The sequence below is a fragment of the Zootoca vivipara genome, chromosome 6 (genome assembly GCF_965207765.1).
Source record: "Zootoca vivipara chromosome 6, rZooViv2.hap1.1, whole genome shotgun sequence".
Taxonomy (NCBI): domain Eukaryota; kingdom Metazoa; phylum Chordata; class Lepidosauria; order Squamata; family Lacertidae; genus Zootoca; species Zootoca vivipara.
The window spans coordinates 31,895,770-31,920,177 of NC_142589.1; the positions used below are offsets into that span (position 1 = coordinate 31,895,770).

At 45.1% G+C, this 24,408-nt stretch overlaps 1 protein-coding gene across 1 annotated transcript; it reads right to left on the reverse strand.

Annotated features, from left to right (window-relative positions):
* Nucleotides 1-432: 432 nt before the first annotated feature.
* Nucleotides 433-19,138, reverse strand: WFDC1 (WAP four-disulfide core domain 1). Its single transcript, XM_035119172.3, has 6 exons — nucleotides 18,647-19,138; nucleotides 7,290-7,485; nucleotides 5,895-5,978; nucleotides 3,446-3,586; nucleotides 2,731-2,772; nucleotides 433-1,142 (listed from the first exon to the last, which is right to left on the reverse strand). Exons 1-6 carry the CDS (start codon nucleotides 18,770-18,772, stop codon nucleotides 1,084-1,086), a joined length of 648 nt encoding a protein of 215 aa, XP_034975063.1. The 5' UTR covers nucleotides 18,773-19,138; the 3' UTR covers nucleotides 433-1,083.
* Between the last annotated feature and the right edge of the window lie 5,270 nt (nucleotides 19,139-24,408).

The window sequence follows — 24,408 nt, forward strand, 5'->3', positions numbered from 1 at the left end:
GCAAGCTTGCTGATAACTTCTTTCTTCTGTGCAAATGCTGCTGATTTTATTTGCATTTATTTCAACATTCATTGCCCTACCTTTCCCCCCAAGGAGCTCGTCCTCCCTCTCCCCATCTCATCCTCACAACCCTGTCAGGTAGGTTCAGCTGAGAGACAACAACTGGCCCACAATCACCCTGTGAGCAGAATTTGAACCCTGTTCTTCTAGTCCTAGTCCATAACACCATACCACCTGTTCCTATATTGCTATCACAGCCTGGACACTGGAAATGCTGTAGAAGGAATGGTGATAAAGCACTTGACATGTGCATATGTATTTCCAAAGCAGGTGGTATCTGGGCAAGGGCAGGGGGATGGAAACCTGTTCACATATATCATACAGAGCTGCTCCATTTGAAATACGCCAAAAATAAATAAATAGACAGGGCAGTTCCCCTGGACAAGATGCATTTATTTTGTGTGTGCAAATGAGAAGACGTTACTGCCAGTCAGAAACTCTATTATCGAAATATGAATGGTAGCAAAGGGTCAAGCTCAGAAAACAGAGAAGAATACAGTGACTTTTAAGAATGCAATGCAAAGTGACAGGTGAAAGTGTGATCCAGGTAACTGGGAGTTAAGGTCTGTGTTTATTCAGCATTTCTCTCTAAGACATGGTTTCCTATCTGAGTCTTATCACTGGTCTGGGCCAGCGGTAGCCAAAGCGATGGACCCTCCAGATGTACTTGGACTACAGCTGCCATCATCCTTGACTATTGGCCATGCTGGCCAGCAGGGCTGATGGGAGTTGGAGTCTAACAATGTTATGGCACCACGAGGAATTCAGGACAGGGGTATCTAATGCAGTTCCCTCAATAAGTTGTTGGAATACGACTCCCATGGTCCTTGGCCACTGACCACGCTACCTGGGGTTTGATGGGAGCTTTAGTGCAACAACATCTCGAAGGTGCCATGTTGTTTGTTCTGGATCTTAGATTGTGGGGGAGACCTGAGAGTTGCAGCAGAAAGCAGAGGCATCGTCACACATTTTCACGCCGTGTCTCCATTTATTGGGAGAATCCCCCCAAAGGCTTTGCCGGAATTAACCAAGGTGTTTCTGCTGTTGTTTGACATAGCCCACCACGTTATTGGAACTGCCTCCTGTAAAACAACAATGGGCAGAAGAGATGTTAAACATGATCATTTAAGAATGCGAATCCATTCAAGAATATCATGGTGTAATGGGGTTATACTGTAGAATTACAAGGTGAAGACCCGCTTCGTGGGCAGGACAGTGGGATAGGAAGAGAATAGCAGCTGTTTACATATGTAGAGCCCTGTTGGATCAGGCCAATGGCCCATCCAGTCCAGCATCCTGTTCTCACAGTGGCCATCCAAGTGCCTGTGGGGAACCCACAAGCAGGATTCAAGCACCTGCCTGTGGTTTCCAGCAACTGGTATTCAGAACCATTGCTGCCTCCACCTGTGGAGGCAGAGCATAGCTACCGTGACTAATAGCCAATGATAGCCCTCTCCTGCATAAATTCCTAATCCTCATTTAAAGCCATCCAAGTTAGTGGCCATTGCTGCCTACCCTGGAATGAGTTCCATAGTTTAACCATGCAATACATGAAGAAGAGCCTGCTGGATCAGGCCAAAGGCCCACCTGGTCCAACAACCTGTTCTCATAGGGCCCAGTCTTTGGAAACTCTATAAGCAGCAGCCCTCTCCCCGCTTGTGATTTCCAGCAACTGGCTTGGAATCCTAGGAAGGAATTCATGGTGGTTCAAGTGGACCATTGGGTGATTGTTAATATGTCTGGGTAATAATAATAATAATAATAATAATAATAATAATAATAATAATAATAATATATTTATACCCCGCTCATCTGGCTGGGTTTCCCCAGCCACTCTGGGTGGCTTCCAACAGAAAAATAAAACACAGTAATCTATTAAACATTAAAAAGCCTCCCTGAACAGGGCTGCCTTCAGATGTCTTCTAAAAGTCTAGTAGTTGTTTTCATCTTTGACATCCCTTGGAGGGCATTCCACAGGGCAGGCTACACCACCGAGAAGGCCCTCTGCCTAGTTCCCTGCAAGTTGGCTTCTCGCAACGAGGGAACCACCAGAACCTTCACCGCCTTCACTGGTTCTGATTTGAAAGAGAGGTAGAGCTGGTTCTGATTTGAAAGAGAGGTAGAGCTGGGGGCACTGTTATACAGTGGTTCCGCTCATTCCTCCTGGGCTGTGTTCAGAAAGTGGTGGTGGGGGATGAGTGTTCAGACCCCTGGGCTCTCACTTGTGGGGTGCCTCAGGGTTCCGTCCTCTCCCCCATGCTTTTTAACATCTACATGCAGCCAATGGGAGAGATCATCAGGGGGTTTGGGCTGGGGGTTCATCAGTATGCGGATGAGCTGTGTTGGTGGGTGCAGGCCCCGCCCCCAGGCCAGGTGGAGTTGGCAAGACAAGGGAGCGGTCCCCCAGGCACTCACAGGCAGCAGCAGTGCCCCAGGCCTCTCTGCAGTTATCTCATTGGGTTATCTCATTCTGCTCTTGTTTTTTTATATATATAATTCTGTTTAAAGTGACTTTTATTACGCATTAATTATTCTATTGTAACCGACTTTGGGGGCACTTTTCAGGACCAAAAAAGCAATATATATATATACATTTTGAAACACAAACAAACAGCAATATGCATTTAAGCTGAATTTGTCACGATCCAAATCGCAATGGTGGAGTCTTACCAAAATATTCCTTGTAATATTTAGGCCTTAGATTCCACCCATCTGGGGAGAAAAACAAATGAAAATGAGCTCCAGATAGTAAAATTGGAATGACTATCTTGCATTGACCACAACATGCTGGCTGGGTGTTCTCCTGACTTTGCTGAAACCATTATGTTGCACAGCCCTTTGGAAATGAGGCAGTAACAAATCTGAACTCCAGACAATATAGGGAGCTTACCCAGTTTCCTCTATACCAGTGTGTAGCCAATGCAGTGGACTCCAGAAGTTGTGGACCACAACTCCCAATATCCCTGAATATTGGTCATGCTGGCTGGGAATGATGGAAGCTGCAGTCCCAAAAAATCTGAAGGGCACCATGTTGGCTTTTCCTTCTCAATGATCTGCAGAACACTTACAGTCATACCTAGTGTCTGGAAGCCAGAAGTGCAGAAGAATCAGAACAGATCAGCATCGACTCGCACATTATGTGTATGGATCAGAGGTGGGGAACCTCAGGCCATGTGGCCCCCAGGCCACCCCACCCCCCATTTGTGCTCTTCTCAAGCACTTTTGCTGGAATGTGTCTTCAATCCTGCTTGCCCAAATGGAGAGGTGTGTGCATAGAAACCTCTGATTTGTGTGTGGCATAAATGTACCCTGCTGTACACAAGAGTTCCACCTCTTGACCCTCAGAAGGTCATGGGTATGCAGCCCCCAGAAGGTGTAGACCTACCAGAGTTCCCACGAAGCTTGATACACTGGCCCCTGTTGGGAATGCCCTCAGCAGCATTGCCAGGATTAATGATGTGGCATTCATATCCTGTTGGGCAGTGCAGAGGCTCGTCTCCATCTTCTGTGGTGCTGCATGCTTCAGCTGCGGAAAGTCATAGGAAGACATAAGAAGGCCCCCACCCAGCCACAGCCTTTATTTTTGCTGGAAATTCTCTTATCCCAGCGCCGTTTCCCACTGCTATCCTGGATTGTTAGATATACCGTAGACCAGGCATAGGCACCTTGGCTCTCCAGATGTTTTGGAACTACAACTCCCATGATCCCTAGCTAACAGGGCCAGTGGTCAGGGATCATGGGAGTTGCAGTTCCAAAACATCTGGAGAGCCAAGGTTGCCTGTGCCTGCCGTAGACTGTCCCTGGGACAGGTGAGGCTGCTGATCCCTTATTTACAAATCCGAAAGTTGACAGCTATGCACCAAGCCAGGACAAAGGTCCATCTGGCTTAGCATGTTGAGGTTGCTGAGTTGACCAAGCCATGCTCAAGGATCCTCCCTACTGGCTTGGTTTGCTGGTTGCCTTCTCAGCCCAAAGGTGACAAGAACATGACATGGACACAGTTATGTGCTCACAAAACCTCGCTGCTCAGTTAGTGGCCCACTATGTCTTTCAATGTTCCTCCCTTGGGCCTTGAACTCAGATCTCTACTGGGAACAGTTGCAAATCAATCGGCTTTGTGGGGAGGGGGGTGCATTTTTCTTAGCGTTAGATAACCCTGATTGTTCATCTCTATTAGGCTGTGTGAATTAAAGCAGCTTTTCCAAAAGAAGTCCAAAGCCTTGGCCCAAGAGTACAAGGTTGCCCGCTTTCACCCTGCTCCAGCCTCTTCTGCTTTTTAACAGCTACTTGGTGTACAGTGATCACATTTCTCTCGGTGCTGTGAAAAGTTTTGTGAGTTGCAAACTGAAGTGTGCTTTAAAGCACAAGAGCATGTCAATTCAGTTTTGCATGATCAGCTGGCAATAATAATAATAATAATAATAATAATAATAATAATAATAATAATAATGGCCAGCTAATCATGAAAAACTGAATTTGCATGCTCTTGCATTATTATTAATACCCCACCCATCTGGCTGGGTTTCCCCAGCCACTCCCAATCAAATATTAAAAACACAATACAGCATTAAACATTAAAAACTTCCCTAAACAGGGCAGCATTCAGATGGTTTTTTAAAAAGTAAGATAGTTGCTTATTTCCTTGACATCTGATGGGAGGGCGTTCCACAGGGTGGGCGCCACTACCAAGAAGTCCCTCTGCCTGGTTCCCTGTAACTTGGCTTCTCACAGCGAGGGAACCGACAGAAGGCCCTCGGCGCTGGACCTCAGTGACTGGGCTGAACAATGTGGGTGGAGATGCTCCTTCAGGTATACAGGACCGAGGCAACATCAGAGAGGGAGACATACACACACACACACACACACACACACACACACACACAGAGAGAGAGAGAGAGAGAGAGAGAGAGAGAGAGAGAGAAAGAGAGAGAGAGAGAGAGAGAGAGAATCTTGCTAGAAAAGAGACCAGGTTTAGCTACCTTTTGTTGCCTTTCTCTGGGGAGCCAGAGCAGAGAACCCTCACTCAGTGTCAGAGTGTCTCCACTTAAAAGGACCAGAGAGCAGACAGAGTCTTTGCCTGAGACTCTGGAAAGCCACTGCCAGTCAGAGTAGACATTACTGGTCTGGATGGGATGCAACTTCCTATTGTTACACACATTCCACTCTCCAGGGAGATTTCAGGGGTTCCAGCACATAGGTCAATTTGGGTTTCCTTGGAATGAAGGTCACCAGAGATGGTGGTGTATTTTTATTGGTTTACACATATGCACAAGCTGGGCATATGATGGAAGAGCTCATAGTATTAAAACTCTAACAGATTTTGCTTCTACATCAGGTTTCTTGCGGGGTGTGTGTCTGTGCCCCAAAGCCACAGAGAGCAAGCCAGACCTCTGTGTCTTCCTAGCTCCAGTCAAGACCAGCTCAGGTCTGTCCTCTTAGAGTTGTTTATTGCATCACCTCCAGAAAGGTGAGGGGAGAAGCCCTGTCTCCTGGAAGCATCTCTAGCTAGTAGTATTTGTACTGTTTAGACATGCAAAGAAATACTGCAAAGAAATGCAAAGGCCTAGGCATGCAAAGAAATACTAGGCCTAGCTAGAGTCCTTAACTTAACAAAGAGACTGGTCTGACCATTTTATCAGAATTTTGCTTTCTACAGATCTTACAGATATAAAAGCACAGGCTCAGAGGGGGACCAAAAGATGAAATCCAGATCAATTCTGCCCCACACCTACATCCTTGCCCGTCCTACAATGCTATATCCAAATGGGGAAGCATATTTGTAGAGCAGTATCAATATTCTGACACCTTCCAAATGACGCACACATTTTTCTGACCTTGTAAAACTTCTTCTGGTCCGTCGAGAAGCCAGCCATTTCCCCCCAGCCAGCGTGGCTTGGGCTGAACCAACCAATCCAAAACTGTTCGAAAAAACCAGACATTGTTATGAAGAATGAGAACACTGAAAAGTGAATAGAAGAACTCAAGGGTTGCTTTGCTACGATGGATCAGTGGCCGATGCCGCTCAGTAATATGTCAATTGACTGGGGCAGATAGATACTCGAGGGAAGTTCATAAGCAGGGTGGTGGCATTTTCCTCCTTGGGTGCATTCAGACATGTTGAACATTGCACTACTTTTCCTGATTTTAATGCTAGTGCTTCTGTTCTGGTTTCTAACGTTGCTTTCACATGGCAGTACCTGTAGCATTAGGGAACTGTGGCTTTTTGATCAATATACCTGGAAGTCATGCTAAATGTCATTCACATGGTGACGAACCATGTTGACACACACTGTTGGACAACGTGGCTTCTCCCACACCCTTTCAGCACATGTGTGCTTCTGTTCCTCCATTATTCCCCCATGAAAACAGCAGGAAAGTTTTCTGGGTTAATCAACTTCCAAATGGATATTTTCTGGAAGCAATCAACACAGAACTGAGCGATAAGCTTCCACTATGTTCTGCTAGTTTTCCAGAAGCATAGCTGCCAAGTTTTCCCTTTTCTCGCGAGGAAGCCTATTCAGCATAAGGGAAAATCCCTTTAAAAAAGGGATAACTTGGCAGCTATGTCCAGAAGTGACTTTTATGTCATTTGAAATCTCATAGATCATAGAATCATAGAGTTGGAAGGGACCCTGAAAATCTTCTAGTCCCACCCCCTGCAATGTAGGAATATGCAGCTGCTTCTTACAGAGATTAAACCTGCAACCTTGGCATTATTAGCACCACACGCTAAGAAACTGACCTAAGGTAAAGGTAAAGGGACCCCTGACCATTAGGATCAGTCGTGACCAACTCTGGGGTTGTGCGCTCATCTCGCATTATTGGCTGAGGGAGCCGGCGTATAGCTTCCAGGTCATGTGGCCAGCATGACAAAGCCACTTCTGGCAAACCAGAGCAGCACATGGAAATGCCCTAGGCTCAGTGGTTTAACCACAGCACCACCTGGGTCCCTAAGAAACTTACCTATCCAGGGTTAAATACAAAGTGGAAATTAACAGTTAGGGAAACACTGGGGAAATGGAATAAACTGCTGAGGGAATGCAGCCTTAACACTCAACACCTGATACCATGCAGCTGAACCTGGAAGCAGCACTTACCATATTTCGATCTGCCAAAGGCAGACCTCCATGTATTTCTCTGGTCGAATATTTTATGCCAGAGATCAATAACACCCTTTGTCTCTCTCATCCCTCATCTGGTCCAGCATGACCTATTATGGGCTGGCATACCTGGAGGTGGGGGCACCGACTCCAGGCAAGCATAGATGCACCCGTTGTAGCAGCAGCGCTTGTGTCTCTCACACTCGGAGTCTGAGCGACAGCTGGGCACCTCGCACGCTCGGTCAGGCAGCGTCTGCGGTGGAGGGGGGCAGCGGTCGTTCTTCTGGTAAGGCGTTCCATGGGAATGAAGGGGGTACTCGTAGTCCTAAAAGAGTTAGAACATATCCAGTCTTTATTGAGTATTTATTCTGATTCAAAATAAAAAAATTCCTTCAGTAGCACCTTAAAGCCCAACTAAGTTTTTATTTTGGTATGAGCTTTCGTGTGCATGCACACTTTTGATTCATTTGCAGGGAGTACTTGGGGGAAATAGGGCATTGCCCCACCAGTCTCATTCTGCCCCCAGCCACTCCTCACTTGTGTGATTTCAGACTTACAAGCAGTCCAAGGGGTTGGCACTGCCTGCTAACTTCCTCCTCCCTAGTCTCAAAACTGGAATCAATTGGCTCTGCTACTCATTGGCTTTGGCTAGCATTGGCTCTGGCGCCACCTACTGTTGATCTTCCTCCTTTCCAACCTGCCAGTCCTGATGGGCACTATTATGGGGACATCATCTATTGTGCACTCATCCTGATTTGCTTGTGGGGGCGACAATACAGCTTCCTGTTCATCGTTTTTTCATTCCACATTTTTCAATCCATTTCCCCATCACTTTCCCAACTGCAAAAGCCCATTGTTGATTTTTGTTTAAGTGGATTTCTTGTGTTTGGATGACAGAACATATTCATTCACAAACTCAGTTTTCCTCTTATCTTCCTGAATCCCTCCTGCAAAATACAGGCGGTCTGGAGGTGGCCTTAGAACAAAATGTATCAATAATCATGTGGAATTCTGATATATGTTTTTGGTTCCAAAATAATTTCAGTTCTGGAAAGTCCAGGGAAGCCACACTGAGTCTCATGTTCAAATACCATGCTTAATTTTTTTATTTTTTACTTTGAAAGAGAGACACTTTTTTTGGGGGGGGGGTAGGGTGGCTCCTTAAGTATTGCCAAGAAAGAAAGATAAAAGAGGACACAGATTTGCACTGCATGTGCTAGTTAATGTATAGGTATACCGGTACATGTAAATTTAAAAATAATGACTATAATTTAAACAGAAATATAATACATCTCTCCAAAGTAGAGACGACTCTGTCTAGGTGAGCTGTAAGCTCCTGTTCTCTCTTCCTGGCAAGTTTTATCTTTCAACCAGACTTGGACCAAACGACCCTTAAAACAGAGGACTGCTTCAGAGGACTGTAAAATAGAGGCAGGAATTCCTAATTTTTTAAGATAATCATCCAAGGTAGAAACTTCCCAGTTCAGGATTTTAGATGTTACTCCCCTGCAACTACTTCCAAACCTACCAACTGAATATTACTGGGATGTTGTTAAACATTTGAATTAGAAATGTAATCCCCCCCATAAACTATACAGCTTTAATTTCAGCTACCGTTTTGAGGGTTGTCTGCATTACTCAGATGGTCCAGCAGATGGCGCTAACTGGCAGCAATAACAGCTATGAAGAGCCCTTAGGAACCATCCACTGCATTATGCTTTCAAAAACTTTTCTTAATCCTCCCATTACACTTTGCTACATTTTAAACCGACACTTCCTTCCTTCTTCCTTTGTCACACCTTGGGTCACCCTTTTAAATCTCTATGTGGGAGGTGTGGGATGCATTTTGTTTCTAGTGAAAGATTGTTTGCACCTCTAGTCGAAAGCTAAAGTTGCACGTCAGCTGGCTGAAGATTTTGTTATAGCTCAATGTGTTTTTCCAATGTGTATTTATTTTTATGCCTTGATTATCTACTCCAGAGGTGGTGAAATCCAGCTCCTAGGCCAATGTTGGGTCATCGGGGAGTCCAGATTGCTGCATAAAGGCCATGCAGCTGATGTCACAGGTGGAGATCGGCTACTGGATACGGAGGGAAGGGTTGAATCCTGGTAGGATTTGATTTGTCTGTGCATTCTGTGTGGGGAACAGGCTGGCAAAGCAGACCTGTGCAGCCAGCAGGTTTGAAGCCCCCACCCATCAGCTGATGAGCAGAGTTCATTCCTACAGGGTGCTGCTTCCCTCTTGTATCACTGCCTTTCTCAACTTCTCCCAAAGTTGTTGGACTACAACTCCCATCATCCCTAGCTAGCCAGGTTAGGGACGATGGGAGTTGTAGTCCAAAAACATTTGGGGACCCAAGGTTGAGAAAGCCTACCCCAATGGAAAGGGCACATGCAGCCTTGGGGCGAACCTACACCCATGGTTTTTAACGTTAAGGAATGGTTTTGATAACCATATGGACACATGGCGTCCAACGTTTAAGCTTCATAATGTGTTATTAAAATATGACACCTGAAGGCGCTGCATAGCAACCAGCAACCGGCAGCAGGGAAACAGCTTTTTCATGGGGAAAAAAAGGTAAGGAACTCTTCATTTTACAAGTATGCCCTGTTATGTTTTAGAACAATATATCTAATATAGTTCTAACAACGCCACTAAACAGATCAGTGTAGATCCACCTATCAACCCCATGCTGCTCCTTAAACCTAAAAAACAGGCAGTTCAAAAAAACAGCATGGGGCTGTTTGCAAAAGGGCATTCAAACAGCCCCACACTGTGCTCTGATGTGTCAAAAGTCAGGGCTTCCAAGTACTCATTGCATCACTTGACATCACTATGATGCCTGGTGACTGAGAGGTGGGCAGCCCCAACCACCTGTCCAATTGGGCCTCTGAGGGTGGAGAGATGAAGATCTGGCCTGCCTGCCAGAAAAGTTTTCTCACCCCCTCATAGAATTTCAGAAATGGAAGGGGCACCCAGAGTCATCCAGCCCAAGCCCCTGTAATGCAGGAATCACAGCTAAGGAATCCCCGACAGGTGACAATCTGTTTAACAACATCCAATGATGAAGGAGAGCGCACTACCTTCTGACATAGTCCATTCCCCTGATCTGGGACTGTAAACTGATTGTAATAATCTGGATTTTATGCTATGATGTGTTCTTCTTTGTGGGGTATAAAGATAGAAATCAGCACAGCTGCCTGAATTTTTCGAGTCTCTTTAGGTTGTGGTTATGGAAGCCACCCTTTCATTTGAAAATTAGCCAAGACATTTCTAGATCTTTTGCCTCTGTAACAATCATGGCTCATAGCCATTTATAGTCTAATCTTCCAGGAATGTGTCGACTCTAATGCTATTTAAGTCATCAAAGTTAACAGTCATTCCCACATCTCGTGGAAATGAAGTGCATTTGTTTAAAAAAGAAGAACATTTAATAGTCCTAATAAACTTTTTGCAAGGGGGCACAAACTCTTTGCAACGCGCCCCCACCCCCATGCTTTTTAAAATCTCCCTTTGGATAAAAGTATTGGTGTGGCGTGGATTCTGAAAGCAGGCAATGGAGTCAGATGCTGAGCCTAGAAGAAGTCCATGCAAGTTTATATCACAAATGAATTTAATTGTCTCTTCTTTGTGATGACAGGCCTTGTTCCCCTCCTGCCCCAGCCATGTCTCATATGCCCAGCAATCACTATCTCCCCCCAACCAGTTCTAGTCAAATACAAAAAGCATACCTGAGATACGCTCATTGATCAGAATGAACCAGGGGTCACTCCATACTGAGCCTGAAAAAATCTTGCCCAAGAATAGCATGGCTCATTTGTTTGTTTGTTTGTTTGTTTGGATGCCACTAGAAAAAGCACACTCACAAACACCCCTTGGCTGCCTTAAGAGCAACAAAACCCCAGAGTCCCACCAATTAACATTTCAATGAAACAGGAATGGAGGAAGCCAGAGCACCTGACCATTTAGCTCAGTATTTTCCACACTGACAGTTGTCTAGGGCAGGGTTCCCAAACTAAAACCCGGGGCCGGATGCGGCCCAATCGCCTTCTCAATCCGGCCCGCAGATGGCCCGGGAATCAGCATGTTTTTACATGAGTAGAATGTATCCTTTTCTTTAAAATGCATCTCTGGGTTATTTGTGGGGCTTGCCTGGTGTTTTTACATGAGTAGAATGTGTCCTTTTATTTAAAATGCATCTCTGGGTTATTTGTGGGGCATAGGAATTAGTTCATTTTTTCCCCCAAAATATAGTCCGGCCCCCAACATGGTCTGAGGGACAGTGGACCAGCCCCTGCTGGAAAAGTTTGCTGACCCCTGGGGTTTCAACAGGGGTCTCCCTCAGCCAGGCATCCCCAAACTGCAGCCCTCCAGATGTTTTGGCCTACAACTCCCATGATCCCTAGCTAACAGGACCAGTGGTTGGGGAAGATGGGAATTGTAGTCCAAAACAACTGGAGGGCCGAAGTTTGGGGGTGCCTGCGAGTCTCAGCCCTACCTTGAAGTGCTGGGGATTAAACCTAAGACCTTCTGCATGCAAGGCAGAAGACTTTCCACTGACCTGTGGCCCTTTGCAATGTTGTCTTCCCTTTAAGGGAAGTGTGGTGTAGTGGTTAAGAGCGGTAGACTCGTAATCTGGGAAGCCGGGTTCGTGTCTCCACTCCTCCACATGCAGCTGCTGGGTGACCTTGGGCTAGTCACACTTCTTTGAAGTCTCTCTCAGCCCCACCCACCTCACAGGGGTGTCTGTTGTGGGGGAGGAGGGGAAAGGAGATTGTTAGCCACTTTGAGACTCCTTCGGTTAGTGATAAAGCGGGATATCAAATCCAAACTCTTCTTCTTCTCTTCTTAATACTTTTCTGATGCAATTTCTTATCCTATTAATGGACAGATAATGGTTGGGGGGGGGGAGGCAACACTTTTATGTGGGAAGGTGTGTGTGTGTGTGTGTGTGTGTGTGTGTGTGAGAGAGAGAGAGAGAGAGAGAGAGAGAGAGAGAGAGAGAGAGAGAGAGAGAGAGAGAGAGAGAGAGAGAGATGATCTCTAGACTGAGTCTCTTGCATCTAGCCTCTCCATCCCTCACCTTAATGGCAACCAGCTCCTTGCCCCACACCCCTGAGGCAGGTATTTCATTTTTTACCTCCTGGTAGACCCGCTTCTGCTCACAGTTCCTTTTAATCTAAGAACATCTGGGGTCTTTGCCAGTTCAGTAGCACCTGGATGACAGGTAAAATGAAAAAAAAAACATATCCTGGAGGGATTGGGCACCGTGCCTAATTGTAATGTATTACCGTACTGTTAACATTGTTCCTGTTCCACCGTGTCATCCCTCTGGGCTGCGATTATGCAGCTACACACACAAAAACATCCACAGACACACCAAGCTCTATTTTTATCATAGTACATGATATAAATGATGTTGACAAACTATATCTGATTGCCATTATGTTTATGAGACAAAGCCTTATTGTTCCACTATGCAAACAACACCTCTAGAAGATGCCTGTCTGTTCACTTGTATCTTATTGTAGGTCCCTGCAGTTCCCAGAATATTCTGTTGCAACTTTAATCCTTTCTCAGTTTCTCCCAGGATTGCTCCTTTGTATTGAATATCTTCAATCTGTCTGTTCTTACGGTACCAGCTAGGTTTCTTCCATTCCTTATCATCAATAAATCTGGAGGTAAGCACCCTCATTTCCACCTCTGACTTTATCATAGGAGGGCTAATACCATGTTCTGCCACTAGGTGTCACTCTGTATGGTTTCTCCCAGCATAAGAAGGTTATTGTTGCATTCTGCCACTAGGGGGTCACTGTTTGACAAATTGCTTTGCTTCATTATGGTTAATACTTTGCTCCAGGTAGTCTCCCATGTGTTTACCCATGCAGACAGAATTCATGTTTTAGAAAAGAGGCCTCTGTGTGAATCCATGGTTGAGTTCTGATTTGAAAGTGGGCCTTCTGACTCTTTCTTCGCCAAATAAAATGTGTGTGTGTGTGTGTGTGTGTGTGTGTGTAATGTGGGGTTTTGGGGAGGATATGATGGAGTGGAAAGGTACATGCATTTATAAAACATGCTAACATTTTCACAGCCCTTACATGCACAATTTTTTGAATCCTTTCAACAAAATGATCATAATAGTGTGATGTTGAGGACCAATAAAATTTATTTGAAGAAGTGGCCAGCCACATTCTGGCTGTTGAACTCACAATTCAACACATCCGTAGAACAGATGGTAGTTCGTGCAATGCTTTCAGATCCATGTTATCTGCATGTATCTAAATTCATGGAAATTATCTATATCATTCTTGTTGGATTATTAATTTTTTAAAAAGCTACCCGACCATATACTTAGTAATAACGTATTGAACCCATTGGGACCTGTTGACTTGCATTTCAGCATGAACCTACTTAATTCACAGCTTCCAAAACAATATGCAAACTGAAAGACAGCCATCCTTTATTGGCACATTTCTGAATTTGCAGCACAGTTCTCCAGCCGAGTCATGTGCAAAAATACGCATAGTAGAGAAAAGTGTGCATAAAAATCCATATAATAATGAAAACAACTTACTGAAATGGATATTAGAGAAAAGCACTTGCCAAAATGCATGCATTTTAGACAATATTGCTTACAGAAGCATGTCTATTAAGAGGTAAAAGGTAAAGGGGCCCCTAACCATCAGGTCCAGTCGTGTCCAACTCTGGGGTTGCGGTGCTCATCTCGCTCTATAAGCCGAGGGAGCCGGTGTTTGTCCGCAGACAGTTTCCGGGTCATGTGGCCAGCATGACAAAGCTGCTTCTGGCGAACCAGAGCAGCTCACAGAAAAGCTGTTTACCTTCCCGCCGGAGCGGTCCCTATTTATCTACTTGCACTTTGATGTGCTTTCGAACTGCTAGGTGGGCAGGAGCTGGGACCGAGCAACGGGAGCTCACCCCGTCGCAGGGATTCGAACCGCCAACCTTCTGATCAGCAAGCCCTTGGCTCTGTGGTTTAACCCACAGCACCACCTGGGTCTCTATGGAATGACCACTAAAATGTGAGGACCTTTTAAAATTGAGAGGACCTTTTAAAAATAAACAAATCACAAAATGATAGGGAAATTTGGATAACTGAAATTCAGATGTTTTTTTTTTGTTTTTGTTTTCCAGGGTGGTGGTGACCGAGGAGACCTGAGAAACGGAAATTGACAGATTCTCCCACCTACTTCTGAGTAAGTGTGTTCCAGAACTGAGTGTGTCTGTTCTTGACCTAATAAACCACATATAAGTGAAACTGTGCAGAACCTGTCTACTAATAACAACCCCCTTTCCTTCCAATCTTAATTTATGAGTGGACTTTAAAACTCATCCATTCCCTGACCTAAGTCCCCCTGAAATCACCCCTTTTAACGCTTTCCTTTTTCAAAGAGAGCCCTCTCTGCTGCCTTTTGATCACTTTCTGTTCTTAGTAATCCTAGAGAGTTCCTGCTAACAATAATAGGAAATGAGCTTTCAAGGAAACTGCGATTAAAAACGCCTTGTCTTTTCAACCTCAAACAATACTTGGGGGCCCTTTTGACTTCCACCTGACCTACAGTAGATTTCCTCTCTGAAGAAGCTCAATCCCACCCCAATACCTCTTAGCTCCTGTCCAGTGCTTTTTTTTTTTTTACTGGGGGGACGCAGGGGTATGCATACCCCTAAACATTTTGTGAATCTTTGTACTTTTGCCCATTTACTGTATCCCCCCCCCCCGATTTGGACTATAAAATGGTGATTTTCTTGAGTCAAAATGAGAGTACCCCTAAACATTTTTAAGGAAAAAAGCACTGCTCCTGTCAGTATATACCACTGCACACACCCCAATCTGTAACACTCCATCATATCATGCTTCCCCATTAAGTTTGGGATCCCCAAAGTCATAGTTTTGGATTAAGCACACACAGCAAGGCAAACCTTTGCATCTCTTTCCAGCTTTCAGCTCCAGCCAGACTAAAAGCTAGTTTCCAGCCAGCTGAGAGGGTGGAGGGTGGAGGGCTACCCATCTCCTAAGAAAGCATCACACCACCCAGTTGTCTCTATTGCAACACATCTGTTCTTTACCAGCCATTTAGGCATGCACATAAGAACACAAGAGCCTACTGGATCAGGCCAGTGGCCCATCTAATACAGTGTTCATCAGTTCTCAAAGTGACTAACCGGGTGCCTGAGAGAAACCCACAACCAGAACCCAAGCATCCCTATTCCCCTCAGTTCCCAGAGTGGTTTAGCAACCACTCCCTCGTCCCAGGGAACTCTAAAAAAGGCAACTTTGGGGTGGGGGTGGGGAGATTGGGTTCTCCTAACAGCTCTCAGCACCCTTAACAAACAACGGTTCCCAAGATTCTTTCTGGGAAGCCATGACTTGTGAAACTGGGGTGATTTTTTTGGGGGGGGAATGGTGCAGATGGGCACTGGCGGAGGAAGAGGAGTGGGGGGGAGCGCACAGCCCCCGCAGCACGATCCCGGTGGGGTGCCATCGTGGCTGCTCCCCCCCCCGCGCTGGGTGCCCCGCCCCTGCAGGTGGCATGCCCCGCCCCCAGGACGCACGCCAGCCCCACCCCGCCCCGCCTGCTCTCAGCTCCCCCTGGTGCCGGAGCATGAAGCTCTGCCACTGCAGATGGGGACTAACCTAGGATTGGCTCTCTCTACCCAGCCACTTTCTTTCAACTCTGTGGTCATTATCCCGCCTCTCTCTGCAATATCAAAGCCTGGCTAGTCAGGGCCAGAATTCTGAGCTAGATGGATGAATGCTCAATAGAACACCACTTCTGATGTCCCTAAGCCCATCTTCTCAAGCCTCTCTGTTGCAGGCATAGAAACCTCCAGTGTTCTTGCTGTTTTGATGGATGACAGAAAGGGTGCAACTGTGGATCCGGATGGATGTGGCTAGGAGTCCTCCCACTTCTGGGAATGGGATGTGGGGTTGTGCATGTCATGCTTGGAGCTGATGTATTGTTATGCGAGTCTGATAATTGACTTTAGGTTACAAGTCTAGCCTCACTTTCCTGGAGCAAACCCCATGGAATTCAATAGGATTTACTTCCAAGTAGACTCAGTTAGGGACGCGGGTTGTGCTGTGGGTTAAACCACAGAGCCTAGGGTTTGCCGATCAGAAGGTCGGCGGTTCGAACCCCCGCGATGGGGTGAGCTCCCGTTGCTCGGTCCCTGCTCCTGCCAACCTCGCAAATCGAAAGCACATCAAAGTGCAAGTAGATAAATAGGTACCGCTACAGCGGGAAGGTAAACGCCGTTTCCGTGCGCTGCTCTGGTTCGCCAGAAGCAGTTTTGTCATGCTGGCCACATGGCCTGGAAGCTGCACGCTGGCTCCCTCATCCAATAATGCGAGATGAGCGCCGCAACCCCAGAGCCGGTCACAACTGGACCTAGACCTTTGGGTCAAAAAGAGGCAACCATCAGTGTACCTCCTACACTGAAACCAAGTCCCAGCGATGAGCCCACCCTCTGGAGAAGACCTGTCTACATTTCTCCTTGGGGCATATTCAAAGACAGTGATCCTTCAACATGCAGGAGGGTGGGCGGCAGGGGAGGGGAATCCTGAACCTTACCAGCTCAGCATATCACATGATTGGCAGCTTGCCCAAAGTGCTAATACCATGAAGGCATCGTTGGAAGAGAAGAGGCAAGTAACAGCAAGCTTCCTACACACACACACACACACACACACACACACACACACCAATCCAGAGAGATCTCCAGAATGCAAGAGAAGAGAGAGAAGACGGCAAGTTAGAGTGTCAGACCAGAAGCTGGGAGACCAGGGTTCAAATCCCCACTGGGCCATGAAACTAGTTGGCCTTGGGTCAATCACAGTCCAGCACTCTAACCTGCCTTGCAGGCTTGTTTGTGGATGAAATAGCAAGCACTGGAAGAACCATGGATTCCACCTTGAGCTCCTTGGAGGACAGGTGGGTTAGAAACAAAGGAAATAAAAGAGTCACTGCAGGAGCCCTCTCTCTAATTTTAAAATAAGAATAATATATATACACCAGAAGGCAAGACCAAAAGTAAGATGAGCCCTTCTGGGGCCCATCTAAAGGCCCATCTATTCCAGCATCTAGCTGGCAGTCAGAACTGCCTAGCATACATAAATACTCATTCAGTTAATATAATGATCAAGACATCCATATTAGTGTCACATCAAAAGCACAGAGGAGAAATGCTAGGGATGCAGTCACCCTGAAGAATGTAAATCACAATAATTTGAAAACAATTGATCACATGTGCAGGCACAAAATAATCAATGCTTCATATAAGCATTCCCAATTAAACAAACAAGAAATCATCAGAGAAGGCAAACCCCTAATAAATTTAAAGAAATGTGTATTCCATTTCAAGACAACATCTGACCTTACACTTTATTTTCACTTATATGGCTGCATTGAATCTGAGCAGAGCAGCTCATATAATTTCCTGGCTTTTTAGTAAAATTATAAACATATGTCCCTCTTAATTATCGCTGTTTTTAAATGTTCTTGAAAGTGAAATCAGCTGCACTATGTATATAGATCCCATTGAATTCAATGGGGTTTACTCCCAGGTAAAAGGGGTAAGGTTGCAATCTTAGACTTTTAAAATGATTTGTAGCTATTTTTATGTAAGGACATAAGAGCCATTGGCCCCTCTAGTCCAGCATCCTGTTCTCACAGTGGTCAACCAGATGCCCATGGAAAGCCCACAGGCAGGATCTGAGCACAAGAGCCCTCTCCCCTCCTGTGGTTCCCAGCAACTGTCATTCATAAAGCATTACTGCCACTGAGAGGCAGAGAGTACCGGTAATTTTGTGGAATCTGTATCTTCTACCTTGTGCTGGGATCCTCTTTATGAAAGGCAGGTTATAAAAAATAATTCTAAGGGACCAATTATGTCTTATGTGTCCCTTAGAATTGAACAGGCACCTTTAGGGTGTGAGTTTACCCCCTGTCTGCATATTCCCAATCAAACTTCTGATTCTTGGTTATTTAGCCCTGTGTTTTAGATTATTTCTCCCCTTTATTCACTTATTTGCATAGAGGAGAGCTGCAGAAACTGAAGCGGAGGTGGTTTACAAGATTTTAAAAGGGGGCGGGGAGTGATTTCCTGGCAAATAATACTCATAGAGTAGACCCAATTCCATTGATCTACTCTGCATATGACTGGGTAACCTCTTTCTTTTGCCTGTGCACCTCTGATTTTACCTTTAAGGAAGACCCAATGCATTATCCATCCCCAAATCCAACACACTTCTTCAGGACACAGGAAGCTGCCTTGCACTACGGTAAGTCAGCCCACTAAATCCATCTAGCTCAGTACTACACGGGCCGGCAGTGGCTCTCAAGGATTTCAGGCGGAAAAGCCAAGGATTAAACATGGGCCCTTCTGCATATTCTACCACCAGACTATGCCGCCCCACCCCGCACCTCTGGTTTCCCTGCCCTCCACCTTCCAAGCCAAATCTACTTACATCATATTTCTCTGCCAGCTTCAGGTGTGAGGCTCTTCTCCAGCGCTTTTTCCCACAGCAGCATTGTGGGGATAGGAGAAGCGTCAAGCACAAGGTGACCACCAAGAAATGCTGTCTGCACCCCATTCTGACACACGCACAGACCCGTCTCTTCTCCTCCTTACACCGCGAACTATTAAAAACTCCCCGACTCCAAATTCAGCAAGGACGAGGCTGGCTTCAGATTTCTTTAGAGCAGAAAGAGGAGGTTGGTTTTTGGTCAGGCAAAAGTCCAGCTCAGCCAGCCCCTTGCATGCAAGCACACACACAGCTATTAGTCCTAAACGACGGTCGTGAACGTTGTCGGAGAAGTTTCGTGCTCCCAAGTTTGATCAGGTTGTCCGATCTCGCAGCTGCTCCAACGGCTGTGCCCCCCACCTCCCTGGAAAGATGGAAAGATTATTTTTAGACCTTTGTTTCAACATCTGGCACTCCTAGAGAGAGAGAGGCCCATTCAAAGCCAGAGAGAACGAGAGGATCAGATGACAGCTGCTGTAAGGGGGGGGGGGGGGTAGCCGAATTTGTTTTTTGTTTTTTAAAGGTCTCCAAGGAATAGGCAGGGCAAGCGCAAGCAAAATCTCTCAAGTCTTCCCCTTGCTATGACTAGTGTAGAGGCAACTCTGTCCATTTCTCTTTGGATCAGTTTCTCATTTTTCCAATCTTGTATTTGGTTCTCTGCATCTGTTTTTTAATGGATTTTTTAAAAAAGTCCTGAATAAAATTCGTAAGCATTTTTCTGTATTTTTCTCCTGATATGCACATATTCGTACACAATTTCTTCGAATATACCTGTTTTGCAAAGCAATTTCTAGGATCATGCATTTTTGGATGTTGTTTCTCATGGACGTATATGCATTTTTACTCCCGTACATGCATTTTTGAACACATCACTTGGCTGGGGGAGTGGGAGAGAACCGCATTGCAAAAACTCATAGAAGTCCAAATTTCAAAGGGTGCCTGCATTGTTTCAGAAAGTGCCGATTAGCTAGGTTCACCTTCAAATGTGATCTGACTCCAAAAGTTCTCCTCCATCTTGACCCCGTCACATGTGGCACAGCCCAGACACAGAGTTACCCCACCACCATCACTCTTGGCGAAAAGTCAGTGATGCTACTCAGTAAATGTGTAGTAGGACCAGACTGAAAAGTTTAGAGCCTTTGCCTGTCTCTACTTATGCAGCCCTGCAGTGAACGAATTAAGCCATATGTGTCTTATTAAGGAGGCATTCTCATAAACCCAGAAAGTGCCTAGTGGGTTAAATTAGCACAAAGATGTTGAATAGGGCAATGCATTATTCTTCTGAAAAAAAGGAAGCTGTCTCAAAAGTAGAAGGAAGGATTTCAAGCTGCCCCCCCCCCACCAAACCAACAACCCAAGAACACCAGACTAGAGCCAGCCAATGAGCTTGTTTTCCCTTTGGGCTGCCAGGAAGGAAGCAAGGACAGATGTCAAGCAGTAAAAAGACGCCTTGTGGAATGGATGCTTTGGGCTTATTCAATTATTCAAAGCCGTATCCATCTGAGGCCCACTTCTCCCCACATGAACTAGCCCAGACCCTGCGGTCTTCATCAGAGTCCCTTCTCTGTGAGCCTCAGCCAAGGGAGATGCAGAGGGTCGACATATGAGAACAGGCTTTTTCAGTGTTGGCCTCCCGTTTGTGGAATGCCCTCCCCAGTGAAACGTGCCTGGTGCCATCATTGCCAGTTTTTAGGCATCGGGCTAAGACATTTGTACCCACCCAGGCCTTTGGTAGTTAGCCTCTACTGTGATGCTCATCTTTTAGTCAGGTGAGCCAGCACTCACCTGTTACCAGCAACTTGCTTATGCATTCTCTGGAGCAGGCACCCCCAAACTTTGGCCCTCCAGAAGTTTTGGACTACAGTTCCCATCTTCCCTGACCACTGGTCCTGTTAGCTAGGGATCATGGGAGTTGTAGGCCAAAACATCTGGAGGGCCGCAGCTTGGGGATGCCTGCTCTTGAGCAACCCTATTCTATTGGTACAAAAGTTTTCACCAGTGGAACAAGGATACCACTAAAGTATACAGCCCAATGTTCTGAAACGTCTGTGCTGAAGCATTAAAAACCGCATACCTCAAATAACCTAAGTGGAACATGGCATTGGTGGTACAGTACACTACACCACTGACCCAACAGTAGCAAGTCACAAAAGAAGCCTGGTCCTGTCAGGAATGGGGACATCACTGCAGTCGATCACCCAGAATAGAAGACAAAAATGTTCTGTCAATGATGCCTGTTGAGGGTTTTGCTCCGAGGGCATCCAAGGGTCCAGAGGTCATGTCCGACCATGGAGTTGCTCAATGGGAGCAAAGGCTGCCTTGGCGTTAACTGCCTCATCCATCTTCTCATCTTCCTTCCTGCCCTGACATTTCCTCAGAGCGTTATGAAAATGTCCTCACTGCCACGTTCCACTCCTGCCAAGGCTTGCCAATGCATCTCTGAAGGCAACCCATTTTTTTTACAACATTGTTGTTTCGCTAATATTTCTATCTTAGCAAAAAAAAAAGCTTTCCAGAGTCTTCAGGAAGAAATTTTCAAACATTCCACGTAATTACTGCCATAATAATTTTTTATTTGCTTATTCATTTCCACACATTTATATCCCAACTTTCCTCACAAAAAGGGAGCCCAGGGTGACTAACAACTATATTTTAACAGAAATTGTAGTAGTAACAAACAAGCAAACACACAGCACTTGTGAGCACATATGAAGCTCATGAATGTATTAAGTGTGATAGATGGTGCTTGTCGGGTTTTTTTTTTCTTTTCTATTTTACATATTTTATTGATTTATTGTACTCTTGCATTTGTATCTGCTGTAATTTTCTTGTGGTACTATTGTGTTAATCTGTCCACTGCTTTGGGAGCCTTTGGACCAAACAGCATATAAATAAACCAATGAATGAATGGCAGTACCAATAAAATATAACCAATAAAAATAACCAAGATAACCACTGTAAAACTGAATAATCTTAGTATTGTTTCATATTTATTTAGTTCTGTTAGCGTTCTTCCTAAGTGTCCCTGCAAACAGGCATTTTCTCATGGGTGTGCTATGCTGCAAGTTCTTCACACAGTAGGCACATTCAAAGCCATAACATGCCCCTTTAAACAATCATGGCTTCCCTCAAAGAATTCTGGGAAGGGTAGTTTGTTAAGGGTGCTGAGAGCTGTTAGGAGACCCATATTCCCCTCCAAGAACTACAACTCCCAAAGTCCCTTGGGAAGAGGGACTGATTGTTAAACCACTCTGGGATTTGTGCAACTTGTAATTGCCAATGTGTGATTGAGGGTTGTTGCAGATGACTTGTCTATTGAGCATGTACAGAGAGATTGTATAATGTTGGCTATTTAATGATTATCCACTCTTTATGCATCTGCAGGGAGCTTCTACGATCTTTGAGAGTTTGTTCCGCAACAGCTCCAAATCAGCACGTGATTGAATCCTGCACAAACATAGTGACGGCCTGGAAGCACCCCATATCCTCACTTATAAAAGCCCACAATAGGAACGCAAACTCCAGCCTCTCCATTAAGCCATTCATTCCTCTCACGCCATGTGAATTTCATCCACTCCGGAGCACTCAGCCAAGCTTTATCAATGCACATGTTTTTAAACATTTGTCACCAACACATGCCTGATTCTTTTCCTTTTAAAGATGCTTACAGGCAAACATTTCAACTTATCTAAATTTAGAATTAACTTTGGAATTTTTCTGTTTATTCCATGCATGGGTAATATAATCACCCAGAATTTATTTGAGAATAAGGGAGACAGATTGAGGCAGTAAGAGCATATCTACACCACAGAGCACAACTCAGTTTGCTGAGAGAGATTTGCATGGGTTAAGACAGATAGATTAAGACAGATAGCCAGTTTCCCAGACTATCCCCTATCCCTATGCTGATTTCTCTCTGTGTCTTTGATGTTTAGACTGATACGTCTTAGGTTGCATCCTGTCTCAACTTCCTCCTTCCTCTCACACACTTTTCTGTGGATCTATCTTTTGAAAACAAAGAGGCAAGCATGGCATTTTTGTTTGTCCAATTAGATAATTGATTAGGATAGAACTCTTTCCTTTCAATAATGTACTTCCCTTAATAAATATAAGCGTTCTTATTTTATACAAAGTCAACTAGATGCTTGCTCTATGCAAGGCACCATTTAACTAAAGTTAATTTCTTCTTCTGCATATAAACCAACATCAGTTTCATGGTCATTTAACAGGCACAGCTTCCCCCCCCCCTCCAGGCAGCCTTTCTCAACCTTGGGTCCCCAGATGTTTCTGAACTATAACTCCCATCATCCCTGATCACTGGTCCTGCTAGCCAAGGATGTTGGGAGTTGTAGCCCACCAACATCTAGAAACTGAAGGTCAGGAAAGACTGCAAATAGCCTGTTTAGTTTACACAGTGGTCAACAAATGCCCTGAGTGCAACAGCTCTCTCCCCTTCCTTCTATGATTCCGAGCAACTGCTATTCAAATGCATACCACCTCTAACCATGGAGAAAGATCATAGCCATTATGGCTAGTGGTCATTGATAGCCTTTCTTCCCATGTTCAGGTCTTGCATTGTTGAATCTTCTTTTTTTTTGTCTTCATTTGTGGATGCCTTATTGAAAATATTAACATGAGCTCCAAACATCATCCTTCAGGAATTAACTCCCTTTCTGGCACCTCTAGAAATTAAAATTTGTGAGTGGACAGACAGATGTTTCCATTTATTTATTAGATATATCTTCCAAGGAGCTCATGGAGGAAAACATGGTTCTGCTCCTCCCTATTTTGTCATCCCAACCCCCTGTGAGGTAGGTTGAACTGGGAGACGATGACCGGCCCAAAGGTTACCCACTCAGTGAATTTTCTGGCTGAGTGTGGATTTGAGCCTGGTCTCCCAAGTTCTTATCCAGCATTCTGACCACTACACTACATGAGACGATCTCTTCCCACTATCTTGTTTCTAACATGCAACAGTGCCGGATTTACCGTACGTATAAGCTAAACAAGCTATAGCTTAGGGCCCTACTCTCTTGGGGGCCCCCAAAAAAGGAAAGGAAAAAAAACCTGGATGTGCATTTCCAAAATATAAGATAAAAACAAATAAAATAAAACCTACATACAACAACAGTGTTTTGTGTTGTGTAGGCTCTTATGATGTACATATTTTGTTACGTGCAAATGGCTTTAGATACCTATCAGGTCCATAAATTACCATATAGCATATATTCAACACAAAAAACAGCGACAATTTGTCATTGACAAAGGATAGCTGGACATATAATGGCCCCATTACCTTTAGTAGCTTTGGGCCTCATCAAACCTAAATCCGACCCTGTGCATACATGTTAATTTGCATGCATGAGCATTAAAGCTCCGTGCCTTGCACAAAGCCTAACATTTGACACACTGCAGCTGCTGAGGTATGTTTTGAACTGTCAGGAAGAGAAGATCTTGGCCTCTGGGATTTTCTAACCAGTAACTAAATTTACTCTCTATTTTAAGAATGGTTTCTGCTAAAAGAATGAGTTCCCTGTGTGTATTTAGTTGATTTATAGTGTTGGTTATAGTCAGGCTACTGCTGGAGACCAGGTCTGGAAAGTCATAAAACTGGCAGATGGGAATTTCCAAGATCTCCAGATGAAACGCTGTCTTGTGCTGGGTGGAGCCTTCTGCTCATCCTGGAGACAAGCAGGTTCCTCAAA